The 26,609-nt window shown below is 38.2% G+C and overlaps 1 protein-coding gene across 4 annotated transcripts; it reads right to left on the minus strand.

Moving 5' to 3' along the window:
• Positions 1-1,341: 1,341 nt before the first annotated feature.
• Positions 1,342-26,318, minus strand: KDSR (3-ketodihydrosphingosine reductase). 4 transcript variants are annotated; one of them, XM_068931595.1, is made up of 11 exons: positions 26,004-26,262; positions 25,183-25,227; positions 18,263-18,352; positions 17,536-17,592; positions 13,478-13,543; positions 13,210-13,305; positions 12,004-12,195; positions 10,109-10,192; positions 7,132-7,215; positions 5,160-5,261; positions 1,342-4,810 (listed from the first exon to the last, which is right to left on the minus strand). In XM_068931595.1, the coding sequence occupies exons 1-11, from the start codon at positions 26,109-26,111 to the stop codon at positions 4,691-4,693; spliced, it is 1,044 nt and encodes a 347-aa protein (XP_068787696.1). In that variant the 5' UTR covers positions 26,112-26,262; the 3' UTR covers positions 1,342-4,690. The 4 variants fall into 4 exon arrangements, with proteins under 4 accessions (XP_068787696.1, XP_068787695.1, XP_068787693.1 ...); XM_068931594.1 differs by having other exon boundaries at positions 25,064-25,227; positions 26,004-26,241; XM_068931592.1 differs by lacking the exon at positions 25,183-25,227 and having other exon boundaries at positions 26,004-26,318.
• Positions 26,319-26,609: the final 291 nt, after the last annotated feature.

Consider the following 26,609-nt stretch of genomic DNA (forward strand, 5'->3'; position numbering starts at 1 on the left):
ATTCTACTATACTGGAGGCTTGGTATTTCAGTCCTTCATTCAAGGTTTCACCAAATGACAAGCCTTCCCAATCATTAACTTTCTGGAATGCATTATTCTTAAATGTGATATGAATTTCTGGAAAAAGCATTTGCGCTTTCCACTTCCTTCAGGGCAAGTTTCTGTTTACAAGCTTAACAGCCTCCTTCCCCCCCCCCCCCCCCCAAATTAAGAAGCAGCAATAGAAGAATAACATGGTCTTTGTTTTTACCAGTTCAGTGCATCTGAAGTGAAAGCAAGGAAAAATATCCCTCAGTCTGTTCCTTTCCCTTCTCTCCAAAAAAGGGAAAAGAGGATGGAACGTGCGGCAAAAGAGACACCCCATCTAAATTTCTCTGGCTCTCATGAGACTCTCTGCCCAGTAACAGAGGAAAGCAAGTTGCTTCTTAAGGGTTCAGTAACAGTTTTGATAGGCAGTCAAACATGCACCTACTCTTGTGTGTGCTTGGTACCTACTGGACAAATATAATGGAATAACCAGATGATTTAGCCTTGTAGTTTAAATCTGATTATAAAGAAGAATGAAGAGTAATTTATTTTGGCTTGCTACTTTTACTGAAGAGCAATGATTTTGCTCTTCAGTAAGATTAGTAAACTACAGTTGTGCTGTGGCCTTCTTCCATGACAACTTTTAATTAGCCAACATCCCAAGATTGACATCAGCCCCTCTTAACTTCAAAACACATTTTAGATAGCATATACTTCCCTCAATCCATCTTTGATTTTGGGTGTCAGATGATTTAAAAAGAATGGCTTTCTACAGAATGAACTTTTTGATTCTGAATATACTTTGAAAGTAACCGTTTTAGGGTTACTTCTCCCTTACTATTACCTTAGAGCTGTCCACTCAAGCAGTCCTGCCACAGAGCTGTAACACAATACAGTAATTTATATACAGCCGCATGTTTAGTGATGGTACACAAAGACAGCTATCAAAACTATTATTTCTATTGTTTTCAGCCAGAAAGAGTATCTCTTTGCTCATCAGGGTTCACCAGCACTCAGAGGCAAACACTAGTTACACACTGGCATCATCTCCTAGAACAGGAGCAGATTTTGCCAAATTAATACCACTTTCACTATAGTTTGATAATACTGGCTCTGTGGGGACAACATTCACTGAAGTTCTTTACATTCTTCATCATCTACTGCGAAACTAAGTTGCACAGCCCTCCTCACCCCCACCTAACAAATTAAGAGGATCATGCTGAACTAGTTCTGGATTAGAAAACACCCAGGCGCTGCAAATGAATTTATGCTTTGCTCTTTCCACCAAAAGAGTCACCAAGAACTTCAAAGGTATAAGCTTTGTTGATTCTCCATTTATTTTGAGAAATACAAAATATGAAAACTAGTTTACAGTTCTGGCACAAAAATGATGAAGCAATAAGCACAGTTTCTTTTTACAAATAACGCTATACATTTTTACTATTTAAAAGTGCCTGTAGTTTTTCACAGCAGATAACCTTATTTACCTATATCCTTTTTCTTAGTAAAATATTAAATCTATTTAAATTGCACATGAACACCTTGAAGTAAACTATATGTAAAGTTATAATAAATCTGTATTTAAAGCAAATAGTCATTAGAAACTACATTGAATGGAAAAGATTCAAAAGATCAAAGCCTAAATTGAATCTTAAAGATTGACCGGGGGGGCAGGGAGAAGGAGGAAAAAGGAAAAAGAGACAAGACACTGACAGATATGGCACAGGTATGGATTAAATTACTGACAATTTGACAAAAAGTAATAAAGCCTATTTGAAGTTCTTCACAGATCTAATATGCTGCTAAAAACCTTTAGATGCAGAGGTTTTTACTGCATTTAGACTGGTAAAATTTTTAGGCTGTTAATCATTTTTCCATAAGACTACAAGACATCTCCTTCACTTAATTTTGGACCTTAAAAATCAGGATGTTGGTAAATCAAGAATGGGCATAAAAGAAAATGCCAAAATTGTACTAGGTTGCTGTAGTTACAAATTACTCTGTTTTGACAACAAAACAGGTGCAAAGTTTATCAGTTAAAGTGAACTGCAGTAATTTGCAACAACAAAAATGAGAACATTTAAAGATTTTTTTTTACTCTTAAGAAAACTCCAAATCCCACAAAACTAAAAAACCCCACTGGCCTGGTTCAAACTTCCAGAATCGCTGAGAAGTTTAATCCACAGCTTTACAGTCAATGCAACTACTTACACTGTGCAAAACTAGGTGTGAACTTTTAAACAAGTCTCTACCAGACCAGGGTCACAACCTTAATCCAGTATTACTCTTCCTGCTTTAAAAATACTTGTACTGGATTACATCAGTCATTATTTGCAGAAGTGTTCAGTCACAACTTTCAGAAGAAGTGACTAGTGATTTAAGATGTCCCACCCGAAATATCTTGAAGAGGCCCAGTTTTCACAGTGTGTGCTCTCTGACCTTCTGGATTATTATTACCCTTTCTTAAAGGCAAACCCTTTAAGAACCCAAGTTGAAGATCCAAAAATTCAAGTATCTACCAAAGTCTTATTGGTTTTAAGTCCCGACCTTCATGCTTGTGTTGATGTAAAGTCATTTACATTAGCATTTATTTCAAACTACAAAACAACTAATTCATCCATTTTGGTATCCTTTTGCAGATGTTCAAAGTAGTATTTGATTTACATCAACATTTCATAAAAGATAAAAACTAACATAGATTATAGGGTCCCAAAAGCATTGTGATGTCACTTTAAAAAAAAACATAGCAACGTTGACAATGGATGTACGATAAATGCTCCATTATATGCCATTCACATTAAGCAGCACAGAAAATGTGTACGTGGCCTAGACTTCTTTGCACTAACACTCAGGTGTTTAAAAATACAGGAATACATGCTATTCTCAAAATTAATATTATAGGCATGCACAACTTCACATATCTAAAAAAATCAGGAGACAGGTCCTAAAGCGTAGACTTTGTGAAGAATTCTATAATGCCTCAACATTTGCAAACTAATGCAAGTCCAGCCATGTAAAATGAGACTGCCAATATGACAGTCCCCCAACTACTGTTTGTAAACCAGATAGCGAAGCAAGTTTAGTCCATCTGAACAAAAACAAGTCATCAAATGAATCGAGAAAGGGAAAACAAACAGCCTCAGTATGTGGCATTTTAAAGTTATTCCAGTTAACCATTTATGGTCTTTCATCTTAGTTTAACTGAATATGCTTCCTTAAATGGGTGTAGAGAGTATCTTCATAAAAATAATCAGTTTTGCCTATTTGGTTGTAAATTCTACTTTTGAGGGAGGAAAGTGACAAGTTTTACCAGCAATTATAGATTCAGAGTACAGACTGAAAATATGACATTTAAGAATACAGCAGTGTTAAATACAAAGTTTGCAGCTTTTGGGGAAAAAAAAAAAAGAAAGGCTCACAAGGCACTTGCTATAGTGGTCTGTTAAATGAACAGTATATACAGTGCACCTTTATAACATCATTGTTATGCATCAACCTTTTTCAGTGTTAGAAACTCAGATTTATTAGAAATAACCATTGGGTTCTGTGTATTCTGACAGTTATGCAGCAGCCTTGATTCATATAATGTAAATGAAACAAATTAAGAGAAAAGAATAATTTAAACCAATTCTTGCCACATGAAAGCTTTTTGTGAAGTGATAAAATGAAGTATGGAATGCCATTCTGACACCCTGTCCCCTCCCCACCTACCCCAAAAGCTACATTCCTGCTACTGGAAAAGCCTAGCATTTTAATTGCAATTGATTCCATCAACTAGTTTGGCTCATCATTCGCAGTTTTTAAAGATAACGTCCATAACAGTAGCATAATGCTACTTTCCTTTCCAGAGCAAAAATTGGCAGGTAAGAAAATAGCGAGTATCTGAAAAAGTTATACACTAATTTCAATGGCTTAAAATGCTGGACGTCATAAAACACTTGTGATACTGGTTTGATTTTTCTGTTCACAAGACACTTCAAAGGCCAGAAGAGCTACAGACCCAGTCACATCTCTTAGCGTTTCTCTGTGGGAATCTGTTCTTCATCTCCCTTCAGAAAGTATGTATATATGAATGCGTACTTCTTAATTACTCCCAAACTGAGAAGGCTTGGCTCATACAAATATATCTGACATCTTAAGGTTTCCATATTTGCATGTTGAACGGAATGAGGAAAGTTGTCATGGAGAGAAGGATCTGTAGATTGCCAAAGGAAAAGTTAACATTCTAAATTAAGAACAGTCCCAAGATGTTAGCAACAAGTACCAACTTGTCGAAGGGACTTCAATCTACTTCAGCCCGGAAAATCATGGTACTTATTTTGTCTTTAAGCACCAATGCGAAAAAACTTAAGCATTTGTCCAGAATTACCACACATCGCCCATTCTGAAATTCTCCTCTAAAGATCATTTAAAAGAACTTTCCAAAATTTTCTCCAACTCAAATCACCAAAAAAAAAAAAGCTAATCCTCATTCACACTTTTGCATAGTTTGGCATTTTCTGGAGTTGCGCTTTCATTTTCATTCATTGCTTTTGAGGGGACTCATCTGTCACATACTCAAGTACTTTCAATCTAAAGCCTTCAGGAGAGAAACCAAGTCCCACTTAAGCAGCAAGCTGTCCAGGACTTTTTTAACATTCTTCTTTCCATTTAACAATAAAGATTATTCAGTTTTATCTGCACTTTCAGACTTTTCCCTTTGCATCATGCAGCGACGAACTATGCTGTCAAAACTTCCTAGGTAAAATAGGCCAATGATGCGAAAAATGCCCATGCAAACAACCTGGAAACAGAGAGAAACAGCTTTCAATTCATTTAATATCCTGCGACTGTAGCATATTATTTACGCATGAAATAAGTTTCAGGTAGGTATGCAATATAACCTCAAAAAAGAACAAACTTATGAACACCATCAAATCACTGTTTTATCAGTTCAGGACTGAGTAGCAGGTACTAGTCTTAGCTTTCCTGTCAACTTACTGCTTCAGCTTGAAAATATTAGTGCAGTCTCCTAAACCCATCTCTACCGTATCAAGAGCCATTTGATGGAAAAATAATATTTGCATAACATTTTACATTTTCAGATATTCTAGATTATGAAATTGTGATTATATGGCCTTCCCAAATCTTACCTGCTGAAGACCTTCAGTAATAGAAGTGACTGGTGACATTCCACTGGTCAGTAATGATAGCATGTAACCATCTGATCCAACTGAGCTGTTAAAGTTCCCTTGCTGGATGGGAGGAAAACAGTAATTCAGAAAGAAGTTATTTACCCAGTCGTGGCAAATCAGCACGTGACCTATTTTAACACTATTTTCGCTGATCTTAGCTGACTTAAGTCAGTAACAAGAAATATTTATCTATAAAAAAATACTGACACAATTAAGAAAATCAGAAAATTTAAAAACATTGTGCTATACAGCAACATTGATACCAAAAGGAATTCAATTAAAAATGGATTTCTCTCTTTAGAGAAGTGTGCTAAACTACTGCAGATTTCTTTGAGATAGAGAAAAGACTAAATTCCTTCTTGAAACATGCTTACAGGTAGAGAAAATATACTTTGTTCTCCCTATTTGTAAATATATTTCAGAGATGGAATTATATGCTAACTCTGTCAGAGCACTAAATACTACTGTAACTGAAGAATAAAATGCTGCTTGCCTTTTGTTTAGGATTAGTTTGCTAAGACAGGAGTTTGGGTTTTTTTCCCCCTTTGGTTATTTCAAATGCTAAATATGCGTTCATCTATGCCAATGATTTTAATTTGGTCTCCTCAAAACTGCAAAACACACATAGCTTGCTAAGCAATTCAGCTGGTAGGAGAGGAGAACACGCGCAGACACACACAAAGTGTTTTGTTTGTTTTTTTGTTCTGTTTTTGACTGGGCATCAGGAAATGGCAGCTCTATAACTCTGACTCCCAGACTACTTCCATTTGTTTCTAGCAGGCTTCATGCGAGGAGAAGACTTTCTGGAACATGTGGGACTACATCCATGGAATGGAGAAGTGAAAGGAGATGATGTTCCTGAATCAGGGTTTGGAATGAATCTACACATAATAGAGGCTATGAGATTTCGTTGAGGTATTTCCCCCCACACACCTGAGAGAATTGTGAGTTCCTACAATACAGAGCTACATTTAACTTGTATTTTAGTCTCTCAACTGACAGCTTGAGTGCAAGGAGACCACATCTGAATTAATACAGCACCCCAAGTGCTGGAGGGACGAGACTGGTTTCCCCTAAGCATCAACACAGAAAGCTCTGAGAGGTCATACTGGATATTAAAACTCATCACCCCAAAAAAGATGTTGTAGGCTGTATTGGTAAAAATATTACAAAAACTCCACAATTCATCACCTGCTGCAGAAATAGTGTTGAAGATCAAGAATATATGGAACTGTAAAATATTAACAGTTTTTAGGATTCAATTGCTAAGCTTTTAAGAACATGTGATATCATGTGTCAATTCTGAGTTGCCTATAGCTCATTTCTTCTTCTTCTTCTTTTTTTTTTTTTAAAATGCAAGCATTCCATAGCACAAATCCTAAAAAAAAAAAAAAGCTCAGAAAGGAAATGTTCCCTTAACTACTAAGAGTAGGATTTTCTGTATTTTAATCACTCACAAATCAGATGCTTAAGACACTAACAGCCAAAGAAGGCTGCATTGCCTCATTTATTGTAAAATTATTACAAATTAACTCAGGTTAAAGATAAATAAGAGTCAAGGAGGCTTTGAGGTTAGACAAACAGTATTTGAGGCATAAAAAGTCAATAGAGTTTAATACTTTAAAGAAAGTAATAACTTATTTTTGAGACATGACATCATACTGCTGCATCACTTTGTTTTGTCTAAGGCACAACTTCAGACACCTTTTAGTTTCAAGAAATTGTATAAAATCATTTGTGGGCATGGTGGCAAGAAGAACACAAAGAAAATACTTCCCTTCCAAACTAACCAAAGAATGCCGTTTCAGGTAAAGTAAGTGATTTTGTATTTAGCTTAGCCATTATCTTATATTTATATTTTTAAGCAGGCATTACATGCAATCCTAGGCTCTCCTACAAAGGTCTTACTTTAAAAAGATAATTTACTTACTATGGCATCTTTGACTATAACTCTGGCCACTTGTTCTGCTTGGCAAACAGATGAGGTTTCAGAAATTAGCTTCGTCTCTAAAGGCTTTAGTAAGAAAAAAAGAGTATTATAAGTTTGACAAACAATACATAGGAAATAAAAATATCAAGGTCAAATTTTGTTTTGTGTCTTCTGTCATGGATGATGCCATCACTGCTGTTAGCAAGTGATATGTATCATACTGGCAGTAAAAACATCTACTTTAAAAAAAGGTAAAAGCATCTTCATAAATAGTCTAATTTCACGACGGGAACTGCCAACTTCTGTTTGAGTAATATTTTTTTCTTGTAGTTTACTACTAATAAAATATTAAAAAGTGTTTTTTTCTCCTCAAGTATTTTATTTTCAACATAAGCTATCAAAACATTTAAACTATGTCTTCTCAACATATATGAGATGTGTTCATTTGTGGTTTGTACCAGAAATGAAGAAAAAAATAGGCCTAAAATACTTTAAGCTCCTACAAAACAAAGTTATATTTTTTACCTTTTTATTTCCTCAAATTCCATATGCCAGCATCCACCACAATCACTTTTGTATTTTACTACTTTGTGTTTTGAGTACTTACGCCATTTTACCTTACTAGCAGAAAGCAATTACAGCAGCTATTTTAGCAATCATAATTCCTTTTACAAGAACAAAAGTCTGGTCTGCTACAAGAACAAACATCAAAAGTATGTTTTAAAGTATTTAGAAGCAAGTTTGTCATTCTTTTTTAACAAATTAAACGATGGAACTAAATGCATGGCAATTTGTTTAACTGCTTAATATATTAAGATAGACGGTTCTGTTGATAAAGCAAAAATAATACTAAATTGAGAAAACATACTTGGTTGCAAGTCAACTCACTGTAATGGCTAATTCAGTTAAAGAATTAGCCATTAGTAAAAGAATTGAACCAAAATATTCAAAGCTAGTCAAATACTGGGAGTAGTTTAACATTCCTAAACAGCTCCAAAGAGATCAATGCTTTTCTTAAAAACTGACACTGACAAGGCTAACTGAAAAAACATTCTTTAATATTTATGTTTTAAGCAAAAAAAAAAAAAAATCAAAAACAGCAACTTTGTCAGAGGAAATCACAAACACTTTTTATGTGTTTTCCTCAAGAGATATGGCTTATGACATCAGAACTCATCTCATTATCCCTGAATATTTTGATCCCGTCTGCCAATATCAACCAAATCTGAAAGAGGTATAGACGTTTCAAAGGTAATTACAATACTACAAGGTTTGTGAAAATTACCAGGTGTTCAGCAGAGAGAGAAACTAAAGTTGATGACGTGCTGAGGACAAAGCAAGCAAAACTCATCAATTAAATACTTGATTGGGCTAGTCAGCCAGCCTAAGCACTGTTGTTTGTCCAGCAATTAACTTGAAGAGAAAGATGCAACAAAAAGGAGAAAGAGTACCCTGGTACCTGAAATTTCCCCCCCTCCCTCCCCCAAACACACTCTGATTTTAGTATTAAAGAACAGATCTATCTGATGAACAGTGAGTGTGGCAGGGAGAACCCACCCACCAGAAAAGCCTTTGTCTCCTCTAGGTCTTAAACTGAACATAAGCAAGGAATACAGAAAAAAATAGCCAATCCTAAAGAGAGGCAAATCACAGTAACAGACATTCTAATCTAAGTAGCACTGAGTATACATGTAGCAGTACTAAATGTTAGAGCAACACAATAACGCGGAGGTTTGAGGTATACTAGTCAACCAACTATCAAGCTAGGAACAAGTCACCTGAAGACTTCATGTGTACTGAAACAAGGCCTAAATCTATGCTTAAAAACAAAGCCTTTTTTTGACAGATAAGGCAAATCTCACCGCATCTCTTAAAAAGAGCAATCTTCGATTAACAGTGCATTTTGCTGGTGACTATTTCCATGAAACAGACTTTTATGAAGAGAACATAAATCCTGAAGAAGGTGCAAGCTATACAAATATCTGCAGATAGCTAATTCTGGCACTTTATGTGGATGTGTGGGAGGATATATTTAATACAGAATATCTATCCGAAGGAAATGATGAAGTAAGAATTGTGTCATAAAATCCCTGCTGATTCCTATACAAAGAGTGAAAGAAAAATGGAACTGAACCTCAAACTGAACTTCCTGTAACATACGGGGTTAGAGGGTGCCATCTATAAAAGGCTGATCTACTTAGATGAGATTTATAGCTCACAGTATGCAAAAAGTAGATCTATTTTCCCTGGTTAAATGAGACTTCATTTCAAACAGGGAGCCCGAGTATGCACCTCCCCCCATCCTTTTGATTTACACTTTATGTGTATGGATGTGTCACATGATAAAGAGACACATACATTTTAAAGGTCAAAACATTCATTTTTAAGTTAAGCCAAAAGAAAAAGGCCTACTGCCAACACACCTTTCTGAAGGGTTAAACTGTCATTTGCACTACAAACACAATGCAAGAGAGTTTCCATCCTACTTTAGTATTGGACACAATTTAATAGTCGCTATTGTCACTGGGTATATTTACACAGAAGGTTTGGTTTGCAGTCTGCTGAAGGAACTGAGGTTCATTTTGATTTGCCACAACTACCAAAACAACGTTTATCAGGAGGTAGGACAAGGATAATTTTGGCTTATTAAGCTTTTATACCAGAACAAATTACAGTGTTTTTAAAGTTTATCATTCCATAGCAATATTTAGACACTGTACAGTACAGAGACTTTACAATGCATTTCAGATAAAGGTAAGCAATTATTTCATTTAAAGCCAGAACAATAAACGAAACAAAATTATCCTACAAGCTATTTTAAGTCTGAATAGTCAAGTTGATAAAATTCAAGTATTTATTAAAACCCTAATGTGCACTAACTTCAAAAGTACTAAGAAATAAAAGAAATCTGAAATGCATTGCTAACTACGAAACAAAGCTCTAGAAACATTATAGTATTATCGAAGAATTAATTTACCTTTGTTTTACTTTCTTCCGCAAAGCCAGGTGTGTCAGTATCTGGAGGATAGGCCACTGTTATGTAGATATTATACGGTTTTACCTGTATTTTACACAAGTAAACGTTACCTTAATGAGGGACCTGTAAGTGCTGTCAATATAAGTTTGTTAATTTCCCTTGTATTGATGAAATACAGCAAGCATGAGTTTAACTGCTTGTAGCTTTAAGTCACTCTTACATCCAGCACTTGCAAGACTGGAGCTATGTCTAATGAGGAAGCAAAACAGCAAAGAATTTATAGAGCCAGTTATATTTTTTGTTTAATAAAAATCTCTCTAAAAGCTTTACATTTAACATAAGTTATCTGGTAATTCCAAGTGCTTTGTGAGACATTTAGGAGAAACGTGAAAAGAGTTTAGCTCTATAATATCAGAGACTTCAGTTTTAAACAGAAACCAAACCACTGCTGAACATCCGAACCCAACTTTCATAAAGACAAGACCAACAAGAGTTTCACTGAGGCTGATTAGCATGCTTTTTTGTTTTTGCTTATGCCAATATATTTTCACTGCTGGACAGACATGAAAAAAATGACAAATATAAAACTCAAATTTGGTATCTTTAAGAGGTATACTGAAGTCACTAGGCTTTTGAACCTATTAAATCAACTCAGAAGTGGTCAAAACCTGAGAAAGGAGACAACAAAAGTCAGTAGAAAATGTAAGAAAAGGGAAAAGTCTCAAGGCAAGGATTGCATTTAGTTATATTTGTCATAGACATGCACAACTCGTGGCGTGGAACTACCACAAAAAAACTACCACCATACAAATTTTCACTGCAATACAAATAAACAAGCTTTCAATGAAGGTATTCAAAGAGCTAAGATAAAGCAAAGCGTTGTAAAGCCCTAAGCATTTTTTTACTTACATTACAAAACATTCTATATGAAAACACTCACTGAAATACCACATCACAGGCCCATAAACTCCTTATTTTTAATTTTGAAGAATTCAATCTTCATAAAAATTCCTGTCACCAGCTTTATATTCAAGGTGTCTGAAGAAAGAACCTTCAGTCACATTATTCTATTTCGCAGCCCCGAAGTGATTTAGAAGCAGTTTTACCCCACATTCTTACCCTGACCAAGGCATAAAACTACACTGAACAGAAAGGAGTAACAATGATGATTATGCAAGTGTGTAAAATCAAACACCAACACTTAATATATACAACAACAGCTGAAGTCATTTTCAAATCAATTTTGCCCGTCTTATTGCAATGATGTACTTACCAATCTTTCCCACTGAACAGTGGGAAAAAATGGTTGTTTTACTTTGGTCATGAACTAAACATAAGCTTAGATCATTGCATAATAAAAGGTTCATATTTACCAAACTTTAAAAGAATGAATCATTGTCATCAGATTTTTTTGTGGTCAATCATTAAGTTTAAGTTTGAAAAGTTTACTGTTTCACATGCTTCACACAGCACTTAACCATGGCCTCAAACAGCTTAGGAACCACTGACTTCAGTGGTGCCTGCTCAGACATTCATGGAACCTTAAAAACACCATTTTGCTCTTGCAGAGATTATGGAAATAGACTTTTCACTCAGGAGACTTACTTAAAATGTAAATCATTTTAGTTAAAAAAAAGTTTTGCACACGTGGTGATCTTTAGTTTTAAGAACAAACTGAACCTATTCCTTCTTATGCAACTGAAATCAGCTTAGTTTCTGTAACCCCATCCGGAGCAATATAATTGTATTGATGCCAAAAAGCAGCCAACACAGCACACATCAGCAGTGTTGCACAAGACCAAAAAAAAAAAAAACCACTACTTAAATTTGCTGAGCTACTAGTTAAAAATATTTTTTGTTTAAAAGCAGGAATACTTATATCATTAAACACATACCTCCATTTGGAGGGCTTCAGCCAGTCCTCGAAGAGCAAACTTTGTTGGAGAATAAGCCGTGTAACCAAACAGGCCCAATTGCCCAGCCTGAGATGATACAAACACAATCCTTCCCATCCGGCGTTCCTTCATGGTAGCAATTACTGCACGACTTGGGTAAACACTACCCAGATAATTGACTCCCATTAATCTCTGTACAAATGATATTAATATAGTATTTAAGCTATACAGATTCAGAAGCCTTCAGCTGTTTGGTATCGTTTTTTGAAAAAAACATTTCAGGCTGCTTTAATAATAAGCTTAAACAGGTCTGTAGTTCTATCAGCTGGCAAAGAAAGAACAATTGTTTTCTAATCTATGACTTCACAAATGGTTTATAGCTAAGAATCTCACCTCAAGCCAAAAAAAATTTGCTCAATAAACAAGTCTTAATAGCATTTAGGATACGGATAATACTGTGAAACAACGGCCTTCATGGAAAAAAAGAAACACATTTTAGGAAGAATCTGACTTAAACAGTGTCCAGGAAACAATCCATTTATGCATGATTTATGAAAACATACTGAAATGAAAGTTTAAAGAGCTTTCTAAAACTTGAAACAAAAAAAACCCATGTATTTATGCATTTCAGAGATTTTAATCTTTGACAGGATAAGGGGAAGTCTTTAATTTCACTCTCTAGAAGGTCTAAAACACAACTGGTATGCTGAACGAGCCATATGAGGGGGGGATGAATAAGGTAATCAAAACTTTTTCTTTTTTTGGTCTCTGTTACTCCATCAGAGCAACAGCTTCTCAAGTTGCACGAAACTACAAACAATTTGGGCATCTCAAGAGTTTAACACTGACAATGGTCAGATTTTTCTGAAACAGGTAAAAATCATGTTCACCAGAAAAAACAAGGCTATGAAATTCAGTACCTTCCACAGTGCACTAGACTGCAAAAACACGTCAGACTCTTTTGCCATCTTGAGGACTCACCCTGTACCAAAGGGAAAATTCACTACTCTAACCTATCAGTGGACCAATAGTGAGGTGAGAAACCAACTACAACCCTTGCAAATTTAAAGATAGGTTCTAGTTTAGAAAGCTATCACAAGTCAAGTGTATAACTATTCGTACAAAGTCTGTAAAGGCACATGAACGCAGTCTAATTGTTGGAACAGCTGAATAAAAAAAACATTCATATAATGAATGCTCACTTACTTCAAAAGAATTCACTTCAATGTCCTCAAATTTTCCTGTAACTGATGTTCCTGCACAATTTACAAGCAGGTCAACTGGCCCCAGCTTCTCTTGAGCCTGGAACGGGGAAGGCGGTTAAGATGTTCATTAGTGGGAAACCTTCCTATAGCACAAAAATCTTAGCTACCAGTATCATTATAAGAAACTTTTTCTATCAAATACATTGCACACAGGATAAGCTTCTTAAGAAACTTAAGCAGCCCAGATAAATCAGTTTTTTTTTTTTTACCTGTTTTAGAACATTCTCCACCAGTTCGTAGTCTTTAGATACATCAACAGAAATACACAGCACAACCTAAACAATGAAAATGAAAGAATATTTCACAACATAATTATCCAAATAACTGTGGACTCAAACCCTTTAAAAAAGGAAGTAGAACCAAACAATATATCTTTTCCAGTAAATCAAAAAGTAATTTTGGACAGAACAACTAGTATTTCTCCCATACTGAAGAAAGCAATATCTCCATCCCCTTTATTCTAATACGATAAAGGTTGCACTAATGTATGAATAAGCATTTCAGGATCTTTGAAGCAGCTACTCACGGGCAAAATATAATTTGAAATTTACTGTATTAAGATACCTTATGGCTTGAGTTACTTACCTAAAGTTTAGTCAAAATTCCACAATTTAACTTTCATCAGATCCCCAAGTCAAACCACCAGTGGGGCCTAGCTTTACTTTTAAGAGAAAATAAACACAAAACAAAAAAGAACCGTTTTTTGCAAATCACAGAAGACCATGATTGCAGAAGCTTGCTCTGAAACTGCAGAATTAACACTGCAAAAGACGTTTCCTAAAACTTATAAAGCACAAGTGTTTAAAAAAAGCTGATAACTAATATCAGTGATGCACACTACTCACTTTTTTTCCTTTTCTTTTTTTTTTTTTTTGGAAGAACAAATTAACCTTAGCTGCATACTATTAAATTGGGACATGTCAGGGATAGAGTTAAAAAAATTTATATGAGAAAATGACTGGTGGCACATCACAAATACCTAAGAAGTGAAGTAACATGTATATGGGAACCAGAGATTATGGGTTTTAGTTTGAAAGATACAGACACATGAAAATGAACATTGGCCCAGGGAAGAGGGAAAGAAAAAAGCAAAACACATGGGTAAGATGTGTAAATAAATATCTAAGTTTTGTTGCAGACAGAAGTTAGGCACAAGTTTTCCTGAAAGTTACAGATCACTTTTAGCAAGACAGTCTCAGAATCTCAGTTTTGGAGCTCCTTTAAATTGACTTATGGCCAAAGGAAGCACTTCCTTTGGGGTATCATTCAAACTGTAAGATCACTGCAAACCCCAGATTGGCCAGGTATTTACAGGTAAACTACCTCCTCTGCTACACAATCAGCAGAGCTTCAAGGCAGTTTATCAACTTGAAAGGAGTAGCAATCTCATTCACAACAAGAGGAGGGACTCTTGAATTCTTGTTCTGATTTTAATCCCTCCCTTTACTTTGGTCAATTTACTCAGAAGCAGTCTGAGGTGCAATGACTTCTTCACCAGCTGGTCATCAGTATCCTCATGACCGCATGTCATGAAGTATTTGGACACAAAAAACTTACCACAGTGCAACTAACTGCTGTGGCAGCTAGTCATTTGTCAGTTCTGCCTCTGGTCAAGCTGCAACACTTCTTAGCTGCATAAACAGAATGTGCTTGCCATTCCTGTGCAGCAGGTTGGCTATTCCTGCCTCCCAGCATTGTGTGAATTTGGGCATCAAGAGCAAACTTGTGGCGCAAGTTACTGGTGGGTGTCCATGCATCTCCCCTTGGGGCATTTGTAAAAGGTAAATATTTCCAAAGTGTAATAAAAGTTTGAGAACAGAATAATAGTTGATGAGGAAGGCATTGATATTTTATCTGGATGTCTTTGCAAGATCATTGAGGAGGTTCCTACTGTTAAAATTAGAGTTCTGTATCAGAATTAGAGCAACTGGTTAATGCACCAGACTGCACAGATCTGTCATTCATACTGGGAACAACATACTCAAGAGCTACCACAGCTTTTATTGACTACTGTCACATTGTATAAAGCACCTCCTTGCTGCTATTATTATACTTTATCTTCTGTTAAAATATACTCATTACCCTCACTTCCCCATCCACACATTGTGGCTCCACTCCTGGGAAACAAAATATGCTGCCAGAAACTGTCTAATGCCCCCATCCCTGTTCCTTACCTTTTGTTCTAAATGACACGTTGTGTTTCATATTAATGGAGCTCCTTCCACAATAAAAGCTCAATTCAACTCCCAGCGAAGTAACTGGGGAGATTCGATATCAGGAAAGGGATTAAAAAAAGTGCAAAAAGCTAAGGGTAGAGATTTTATCCCATTGCACAGCTTTAACCATAAAGGCTGTGCTGCCAGCATTCTAAATAAATCACATGCAAATGTTTTTAAAACAACATTTGGCAGGTCAAACACTGGAACATACACAGGTGACAGAATCCATGGTGTCCGTGCAACCTGGTTCCATGCACGTCCCAGAGATGAATTTTGACATTTTATACCAATCTAACAAGTAATTTTTCCTGAGGGTCTTTGCCTCCTAGTTTCTCATCTAGTAAACGGAACAATCAGTCTGTGAAGCAGAACTTTGCCAGACATCATCTTTCCCTATACTCATTCAGCAATCTTTTTGTACAACTTCTCTCAGCCAAGCTATCCTCATCTCCCCGTTCCTTATCTGATGTTCCAGTGTGAGCTCTGCTCCAGACCCCTGCCTTTTCCAGTTCTGTTCTTTGCATTTAGGTCAGGCAGGCTCCCCTGTGATATCGCTTACAACCCAGCAACGAGTAGAGAAAACGCAGGCTACTTCTATCAGCCCTAGTAGCTATGCAAGGCTAAAGCTGCTACTGCAGAAGGAGTCCTGTTTAGTCCACAGTGGAGCTTGCTTGCTGTTGAAAATACTTTCTGAGATTTTTAACTGATACTTTTTGAGCATGCACCAAGTACTATTCTAAAAAAAGAAAAAATAAAAATCAAGTCTGTCAAGCCCAAACAGATTTTAACAAAAACATCCTGACAGTGTTTGACAAGGGATTATCTTCCTTGGAAAGCATGGGAAAATATCAGGGCAACTGAAAGAAAATAGCTCGAGTTGTTTTGTTTTTGTTGTTTGCTGTCTGTTTTTTTTTTAAATGGGTAGAGTATAGTCTCTTCTCACCTCTAATGGATTAAATTTTCAAAACAAAGTTTATATGAGTAAGGTAGCATGGATGGGGGGGGGGGGAACAAAAAACAAACCAAAGAACCCATCCTGAGCCAATTTGACAGTTATTAGTAAGTGAAGATAGAATCTTATAAATGGAGGTATTGAGAAAATTTAGTATCAGCTAGTACAACATCCTTGCCTCCAAACATTGGGCTTTTTTCAGTGCTTCTTTTCAATGGACTAACCAATTTATCAATTTACCAAACGAAAGTTATGTATGCACTAAAGCCAACAGACACACAATCCCTTACCACATGCATATAAATTGCATGGATTTGTGATTTTGGAGGTAACAAAGCTCTGGAACACAACAAAGCAGAAGTCAAAGACACAATGATCTCACTGTTTCCCCTCCCTCTTTGATTACTAATACTGTGAAAAAAATATTTTTAGAAACTTATCTTGAAGTTATATTTTTTAACATAACAAAACTCTTAAGCTAGTACCTGAAAGAGCTCTAAAACAGTGCTTTTAAGCTTGAGCATACTATTTATTCACCAAAGCTCTGAATTTAATGTGTGCAGAACCTTTAGCATTTACAAGTCTCAAAACATCACAAACTTAATTTGTTCATCTGCTAGAGTGTTTTGCCAGTGAAAAGAATGAGCGCGGTATAGTGAATTAAACCTTGAAAAGAAGTATCAAAACTTATTTCCCAAACCAACGGCTGTATTTACGACTTGCAAAAAAGTGAGAGATTTCAGAGGGGAAAAAAAAAAGACTGCATCTTCCACTTGATCTTGAAAACTACAAATGCTTATATACTAAGAGTAAATAGCAGCTACCCAAACACGTCTATTACATCTACAGATGAAGACATCAATCTTTTCCTCTGAGAAAACCAGACTACTGTACTCACTGAGTGACACAAAACATAGCAGAGTTCAAAATACTACATTTAGGCAGACAGGTATTTTTTGAATTCAGATACACTATACAAAGTCCTCACTTAGTTTTATCAAACCGTTACGTTCTATAAATAGAATTACTGAACATATGTTGTAGTGACTATCTTACAAATAAAACACATAATAGCTATTGGTAGCAATGATCTTACCTGCTTATCATTAACAGAATACTTTTCTATTTCCTTCTTTGTCTGCAACAGCTTGTTCTGAAACGGAGATAAGAACAGCTAAAGCATTGCAATTATGACAGCATATTAGTCTTCAATAAAAAATAAAAACTGTGTTAACTGCAGCTGTATTCAAGGTTATGCAAAGTAAGTTCTCAATTATAAGTAAATAATCAAATACAGCTGAGACAGAGGGGGGAGCTTTAAAGAAACGAGTAAACAAATAAGCAAACAAAAAACCCCACATGAAGCAACCTCTTCGTCTCTAAAGCTGTCTTGATGAGAAGTGGTTGACTAGTAGAAGGTATGCTGAAATGATTATCTGGCCCTAGAATATTCTGAATTTTAAGCATTTGTTCTTAATTCCCCAGCTGTCATTTACAGTAGGGAAATTTTACAGCTTTAAAGAATGCAGGACTCTCTGCTTTTGTTCTCTGCCACACAGATCCAGACAGTAAAATAATGAACGCCATTAACAGAAGTGATAGTATTGGCCGAGTTTTAAGGCAAGCCTATCACAAATTCCATGTCGGACTACACTGTAAGACAAAGGCAGCCTACCTCAACCAGCGTATTAATTTGAAATAATTAGGATCCCCTTAAAAAGTATATTTGAAAAAAAAGTGTGACTAGTTATCAGTTCAAAAATTATTCCCCAACAATAGAGATTGTGACATACTTCAGCTAGTAAAAATACACATAAATTTACCTCATCCCTTGCAATCAGTGTTATGAAAGCACCTTGCTTATAACATTCAATAGCAATACATTTTCCAATTCCACTGGATCCTCCAGTTACCTAGAAGTTATTTAAAAATGGCAGCATTAGTCTATTATTCTCATCCTGTCTCCCTTATGATACAAGTCAAATCAAATGAAAATTCTAAAAATGCACTGAGATTAAAGTTTCATCCAATGAAGTTTGGACACACAAAGCTAGTTTACATACTACGAACTAGAAATAAGATCTGAATATATTGATGAACCTCCGTTTCTATTCCAAAACCAAAGTTTTACCTCAGTGATATTTTTAGCTCATTTCTTATCCCAGGCACACTTAGATCCATTCCCATGCAGACTCTCTCACATGCTTTTGACCAAGTTCTGTTTGTTATTTATACAAAGACTAAAGTAGTTAGAAGTTTAAAATTATTATTAAAGTTAGCCATAATAACCCACTTACACACTGTCCCTCTACAACTGGTCACAGTAGAAATTAGTTGTAAAAAGAAAAATTCTAAATCACATAAACAGAACCATGTTTTTAAAAAAGGATCTTAAAAAAAAAAATCATCAATTCAATAGTTGGTCTTCTCTGGAGTAAGTCTCTAATCAGTCCCCCAGCCTGGTCCTTGGGCTGCCTCTGCCATCACTCAATTCCAGTTGCGTGGAGATCCCAGTACCCAGGTCTCTAGTACATTTTCTTATTCAGAATTATGGTTTAGAGGAAGCATCTTATATGCAAACAGGAAATAACAGTTTGTCTAGAGACAAATGAAGGGTGATGGCTCCAGGACTGCATCACATGTTGCAGAGGCACATGCTATGCCAAGTTCCACTAACATACAGGTTAAAGTCACCTTAATAACTTTCTTGCTTCCCTCAATAAATGCATGCTTCAATTCCACATGGAACAAAAAGCAGATGACAGTCCTGACCTCTCTTTCTGACTAAAAGGGAAAAAGTCTGCCTATTTCATATTGCCTTTCAGATGACATGTTGCAAATTCCCTTAAACGCAGTCTCAAACAGCTGAACTTTCAGCCCTTAAACAAAACACACAAATACCTTCTTTATGTACCTAAATTGCTTGACTTGTCCCCTAATAGCATATTCAGATTTAAGTGAGAAAATATTGCAACAAAATGGCTAGAAGTAGTTATTGTAAAGAAAATCGGTTACTGAAGTGAGTTCTGAAATACAGATTTCCTAATAATTGGAAAAGGTGATTCAGATTCCTCTGTAAGGAGTCATTTTTTGTTTCTTCATCAAAACTTTCAAAAGACTTTAGAGAAAGTTAAGTAACATTTTCAGTTTAAGAAAAAGAAAAGGGAGGCACTAAGCTTATCAGTGCCTAGATCCCCCTTCTCTAAGCACATGCCTATCAAAAGCCTTGTGCTGTTTCTTCACCTGCAAATGCCAAACAGTTTTGTTTTCATAGACACATTATCCTTAAAACATTCTTTCCTTTCCTGGAGGCAGGAAAGACTATTAAGAGTCAGAACCCCAAAAGTACATTCCCACGAGTCACCAAATTCTCTTTTATCACATGAGTATTTTATCACTAACCTTCAAAAGTGGCTTAGTATAAGTAAAATAAACCCCACAAACAAATTTTTACAGCATGGTCTGCAGCTTTTGACTCGTTTGTCTGCAGTCACAAACAGGATGAGAAGAATGGGAGTAACGCTCACAAAGCTCAGTCTAATCTCTTCAGGTTTCCTCTATTATTAGGGATAGTTGCTTCACATTAGCTTCTAACTGACTCTCTCTGCAGGATTAGCTTCACTACACTAATCTTTAAGGATGACTCTTGGATGCATCTCCACTTCTGGAAATGTGAGACCTGGTCTTCAGGATTCCGAACCAAGAACAACTGCTTCCAGACTAAATGAAGTCTGCAATTTTGGGTGCGTGTGCATGCATATGTGGATGGGTGCACACCAATGATGTGGGACGTCAACATAACCCCAGAATTAAATGCTTCATGATGGAGAGAAGCTAAGGCTTTCAGCTTACTTCTAAAATAGCTTGCAAGATTTCAGTACATCATTGGAAGGATTACAAGATTCACTTTGATATGTTCAGGCAGACCTCAGTTCCACAGCAATCATGAGCTGCTTCTACAGATTTTCAATGGCAGCAGGTACACCGTTACAACAACAATGAATACTTATGGGAGACTGTTCTGATACCATTTTTTGCCATAGCATTAAGTTGAGAGATATATGAGCGTTGCCTGTGCAAATTGCCAAGTATCACAGACAGGTAAACTATACCAGTGCTTGAGGAATTCTTTGAAGGTGAAGCTACTGGCATCACGGCCTTGGTTTTTCAGACAATGCTAACATTCACTTCAGAAAGACAAGCTCTGAAGTCATGCAGAAAGGGGAAAAGAAATTTTCTATTCACAGTCACACCCAAGCACAATGAATAGGTCTCATGTCAGATAGTCAGTGACAAAAGGCAGTATCAAATAGCTAGGAGCTCTGCTGTTTAGGTGGAAGGTTGCAACTAATATGTACATCTTTCAGCACCATTCATCATGAATGGTAACTTAACAATTAAGAAATCATTCCTAACACTAGTAAAATCTTAGCTTTGTGCCATAATGAAGTTAGGCTAACTGAATCTGTGAAATCTCTTAGGTAAGTTACAAACATAGACATTCAGTATGAAAGGAAGAGCACACACCTACTCCATTCAACAAGACATCACTAGTTACTCAACCTCATTGCCAACAGTTATACAGCTTTGCTGCATTTCATTAGTTTGAGAGCTTTGAGTTGTCACTCATCCAGTTTTTTAAATTTCACTGGACCCCAAGCTCAGATGAATTAGGAAAATAACAATCTGGTCATAGCAACTCCAAACACTGACTGATTTTTTGGCAAGAAGCGATAATTAAATCCCAGTCATAATTTTTCAGGTATTCAGAACACAATGCTATTAGCAGTTGAGAAGTGTTATTTGGCCACTTCCATGCCTGAGAAGAACAGGTACCAACCTAGTCAGTCTATAATGGATTAGATTCCAACTTCCTGAGCTATCATGTCTGATAGCAGAGTTCAGCTTCTAAGGATCATAAAGGTTTATTTCCCCCCTGGTAAATGGGAATGATAGAGGTTAAGTACAGATAATTGCCATGTTTGACTTTCAAATTAGAGAACTGGAAATCCTCTTCAATTGGTGAGATAGTCCAATTCTAAATTAACAGAAGAGTTATCAGGAATGATCAAAATCAAGACCTTCACATCTCCAACAGAGCTTAACAACTTTCACTTAGCAGCACTGAATGCAAACTGGCTTCAGCTTTTAGACAATACTTTAACATAAGTGATTTAGTTCCCTTGAAACAGAGCTTCTCTGTAATCTGCTCCAAGTGGTTAGCATGCCTGAGTAGATTCAAAACGACCTCTTGCTGAACCACTCAAATACATCCAAGTCACAGATCACACCCTTCCCAATATCAGAGCTACAATGCTGAGACACAGAGGCTCTCCTTAAAGCTGATCCAAGTCCACAGCAGCTGTCAGGTCTGGCTCAGCACAGAAATGGCCAAACTATTTCCAGATCAGAGATGACCCTTACGCAGGCAGTTAGGCATGCCCAATCTGAACGTGAGATAGTTCCAAACAGAGAACACTTTTATATTCCTGCTATAGCTAGTCCACAAAATTTGATAAACAGTGCTCAGACAACTGCAAACTCAGTTTGTTTTGCAGAAATTGCAACATGGTTTCAGAAAGGTTAATGCTGAAAAAGGGGAGGGGGGAGTATACGGTGGTATTTCAGCAAGGACAGTTTCTAACCATTATTCACGAAATGCTTTTGCTATAAACCCTTAGGTTTGTGCCACATTCCACTTAGTCAAGCAAAGTTCCTTTATCGAGGAACAGAAAAAAAAATAGGAACGCGCTGTGTAGGGAGGGTGCAACACCCCTGACCAAGGGCAGTTAGGTTGATGCAAATGAGTATTATGCACGTGGAGCACGGATGACCGCCTTATCCTATCTATCCTCAATTTCCTGTTGACTGCTACAGCCACCTATCAAAATAATTGTTTATTCTCACAGGTAATACGTGCTAGCATGTAGCCTGAGACCTGAGAAGAAAGTTAAAGCCAATGACAAAATAAAAGATGCACAAAAATAGTCTTCCAGACTTTGGAGAACAGGGAAGGAGGAAAAAAAAAGGCAAGAAGTGCAGTATGAGAAGCAGCAGCTCTAGTGCACAGAAATACCTTTTATACACTTGATTTTAGAAGACTTTCATTTCATGATGGAAATAAAGCAAAGAATATTATACATCTAAAATTTTTGTTTTAAAAAAGCTAAATCTGATGCTTGAGCCAATTTGATAGCAGAGAAGTTAGATTTTTATTTAATGGTGGCAAAGAGATCACCAAACTACACAGCTGATAAGAAAGGGGGAGGCGGGGAGAGAGAAAAAAAAATTAGACCATTAGTAAGTTAAGAGATCTGTAGACTTCCACTAGGAATACCAGTCCTATTCTCTTCAGAGCAAGAGACTCCTACAATCGTGATTCAGCCAGAAAGCATGCCTGGCATAATGCAATGAGTGTCTCCATCACACAACCGACTCTGGCAGAGGACAGAGCAAAAAACCACACATGCTTCAACTTTCTATCCCCAAAAATTGCCACAGCCAGTTACTTAGCTTCACCTCAAACATATAAATAAACTAACATAGCAATCAGGAGTATAGAAGAGTAATTTTTATGAAGGATTAAGTAGAGAGTGAAGAAACTGATTTAAATTCAAAATTAAAGAACCAGTACATAATAACATCTGAATTAGCATCTGAAGTTGTACAGCGTCCTTCCTTCAGAAACATACAGTTTCTAAAGGAGACTTTCTGAAGCATAAGTATGTATTGAAGTATACCTTGAAAAATTGCATTTACTGTGAAAGAGTGGTCATTTGTCCCTTCAAGAGGGATTATCCAGCTGAATATGCAATTTACAGTTCTTTATTCCTTTATTCTTTTCTTGCATTGAAAAGGAAAAAAGGTAAATGTGTATAAATGTTAATACATAACTGAACTAACCAGTATTAAAGATGTATCAAAATACTGCAGCATTTTCCCAAGCAGTGAATTTGTAGACTGGGTTTAACTGAGGCCTAACAAAGCTTGCTAAATGTTGAGCTACAGTCTTATCAGAAGCCAGTCATATACTGACAAGAAATATATGTAAAGATTACATAAACAGATACTGGACCTCATCAGACTTCAGAAAAAGTCCTTAAATAACATTATGGTTCTTAAATAATTACAGGAAGTCTTTTTGTCACATCAGTAGCAGAAAACACTCAGTATATGATGTGAAAACTCACTTTGGATGTACAGTCAAAATAAAATTTGTAATTTACAGTACCATCATCCAGTATTTTTCCTCACAGGTCGCACTAGAAAATCCGAAATCTAAATGGGCCAAACATACAGAGTTATTATTAACAGAACCTACAAACCTAAGATTTAACGGACTTGGGAAGAATTGCTCTGTATTTATTAGCTTTCCCAAATATTTTAGGAGTACAACTAAAATCTAAGTAAAACAAGCAGTTCTGCCAGCAGTGGCACTAATAAGATTAATTTCCTGCAGACTTGTGTCATGAAGCTGAAATATATCTACAGCCTTTTTCTCCGTCAGTATTTTAATACAATTACTTCTCTAGCTGGAGTCTCAGTTTTACAAAAATTACAGGAATACCTCCTTTCCTTTGAGATCTCCACCTGTGCCAAATTCACCTTAAACTGCTAACGCAATTAGCAGTATTGGTTACAGGGTGGGGTGTTTTTCTAACTAGAGTATTTGCATCATTTTCAATGTGAATTTTTTTTATAAGGAGCCATTTCATGTAAGAAAAACAGCACAGTAGCTTCTAAACAAAAAGTTCAACCACATAAAGAAAAGGCAAAACTTGGGATAAAAGCAGAGTATATGAAGCAAAACATGAAAGTTTTGAAGCAAAGTCCATTAAACTTTTTATTGTTGCCATTTCTGCATAAAAATCACAGAAGACCCACATAAGTCTGCTTCACCTTTGCTCTTTTTCAGTACTGAAGGATCTCCAAAAGCTCCAGCTTAAATAGCATTACTACTGTGGAAAGAGCCACCCGTAGCTAGACTCCTTAATGCAAGTTCTAACATCTGTCACACTGTATATGATGCTGTAAAGCCAGTTACAGTACCCAGGTAATACAGTATTGCACAAACCAACTTAGGAATACTGTAGCAACTTTGACAGGTGTAAATTACTCTGGGACAACTTCATCCTCCAAAAAGCGGCTCTAACAGTAGATTAATTTAAAAAAAGGCATCACCCAGAACTCAAAAAGTTTAATTTACAGTAGCTGCAAATTCACTTGTATCTAAAAGGTTCAACTTCTCAGGGATTATCCCAACCTCCCACTTAAATACAAGGCATCTGCAAATGCTACTCACCCCCAGAAAGGAAATTTTAACAAACCATAAACTACAACTTCTCTGCATATCTTAGGGATCTAAAGCTAAGTGAAAAGAGCTATTTTAGGGCCCCAACTCTTTCAACTGCTTAACTCATTTGCATGGCCAGACTCACATCTTTTTGATCCACCTGCAGGCACCTAGGTATCGCTCTCTTTCCTTCCCCTCCCCAAACTATACACCCATGTAACCTCAGTGGTGTACTACTCACGAATTGTTCCAATAGTACATTCATCTGAGAATTGCTTTCTAAAGTCTTACTTCTACCACCTTGACTATATACAGTCAAAACACTACCTACAGACATGGACATCTCTGTAAAGATGAAAAGGTGCATGAGTGTCATCTGATCGCTTCCTTTGTGTTAGCCTTCCCATTTCCTCAGTCTGGCTCATCTTTTAGAGCAAGAAAACCAGAGACCTTTTGTTTATAAGCGTGCACGCTGCTTAGATATCTCGGGAGATGCTAAGAGAAAATAAAATACAAGGTAATCAGCAACTTCAGGAATACAAAAGGAATGTTCCAAAAAGTCAGCATTAGGAGTGGAAATGGCTGGCATTTCTAGTGACTCAGAAAATTGCGCTAAGTCAGCTGAGATACATAGCAGGTGTCCGAGTCATGTACGCAGGTCATTTCCTTATCGCTTCAGATTTGAGGCTCCTATATTTTGGTAGCAGAGAGCGCTACAGCGAACTGCCAAAACTCCTTGCGCGCCACCAGGCCTTCCCCCCCCCCCAACCCTGCGCATCCTCAGCGCGGCGTTTGCCATCACCACCCCGCAGCGCGCCGCTCAGCGCGCCGCTGCAGGAGCGCCCTGCTAGACCCCCGCCCGCAGCAGCCCTCACCGAGAGGCTCCCCCCTCCCAAATCCCCCCCTCCCCGCCTCGCCTGCCAGCAGCAGCCGCCCCCCCGGCCCCGGCTGGCAGCGCCATGCTCCTTGCCCCGCCGCATGAGCGCTGCGCGGCGCCCCCCTTCCCCGGCGCCACTGGCCTCCTCTCCACCTCCCTCCCCCGCCTCGCGCGCGCGCGCCCCCCAACGGACAAAACGGCCCCCGCCGGCTCGCGCCGCGGGCAGGAGCGCGCGCAGGCCGCGAGGCCCCGCCCCGCCAACGGCCCCCTCCCTCACACGGGCGCGGTAGGGCAGCGGAGGCGGGGGGGTTGGGGCAGCCCCTCCTCACGCAGCCCTCCCAACCGGCCGCACGGCGCCCCCCCCCCCCCCGCCGCGCCTGCCCGCCTCACTCACCACGACGTGAGCGCCGGGCAGCTTGAGGGGCTTGGGGCTGATGAGCGGCGACACCATGTAGAGGAGGAGGACGAAGGCCACGATGAAGGCGACCGCCAGGAGCAGCATGGCTCGGGCCGGGCTGGCGGCGGCGAAAAGCGACGGGGAAAAGGGGAGGGGGGATCCGGGGGAGGAGGGCGCCGAGCGCAGCCCGCCGCGGCAGTCGGCGCCGCGAGTGCCAGCCTGCGCGGCGGCACCCGGCGGGAAGGGGAAGGCGCCGCCGCGGGGCTGGCGGAGGGGAGGAGAGCCCGCCCGCCCCTCCGCGCCTTGATTGGCTGCCGCGGCGGGCGCGGGCCGGAGCGCTCGGATTGGCCAGCGAGGGAGGGAGGGGCTCTCGGATTGGCCGAGGGGCGCGACGGGGCTCGGAGATTGGAGCCTGAGGGTGTTTTCGGGGTCATCGTCGGAGGCAAGGGGCGGTGGGGAAGAGAGGCTCCCTGCCGCGGAAGCGGCGAGCGGGCGAGCGCCCCCTGAGGGAGGGGCGGGAGTCCTGCGCCCGCCGCGTCCCACCCGCCGCCGCCGCCGCCCCCGCGGGGGGTTCCGCCGGGGCGGGGCGGGGCGGGGCCGGGC

The sequence above is a fragment of the Struthio camelus genome, chromosome 2 (assembly GCF_040807025.1).
Source record: "Struthio camelus isolate bStrCam1 chromosome 2, bStrCam1.hap1, whole genome shotgun sequence".
Classification (NCBI taxonomy): domain Eukaryota; kingdom Metazoa; phylum Chordata; class Aves; order Struthioniformes; family Struthionidae; genus Struthio; species Struthio camelus.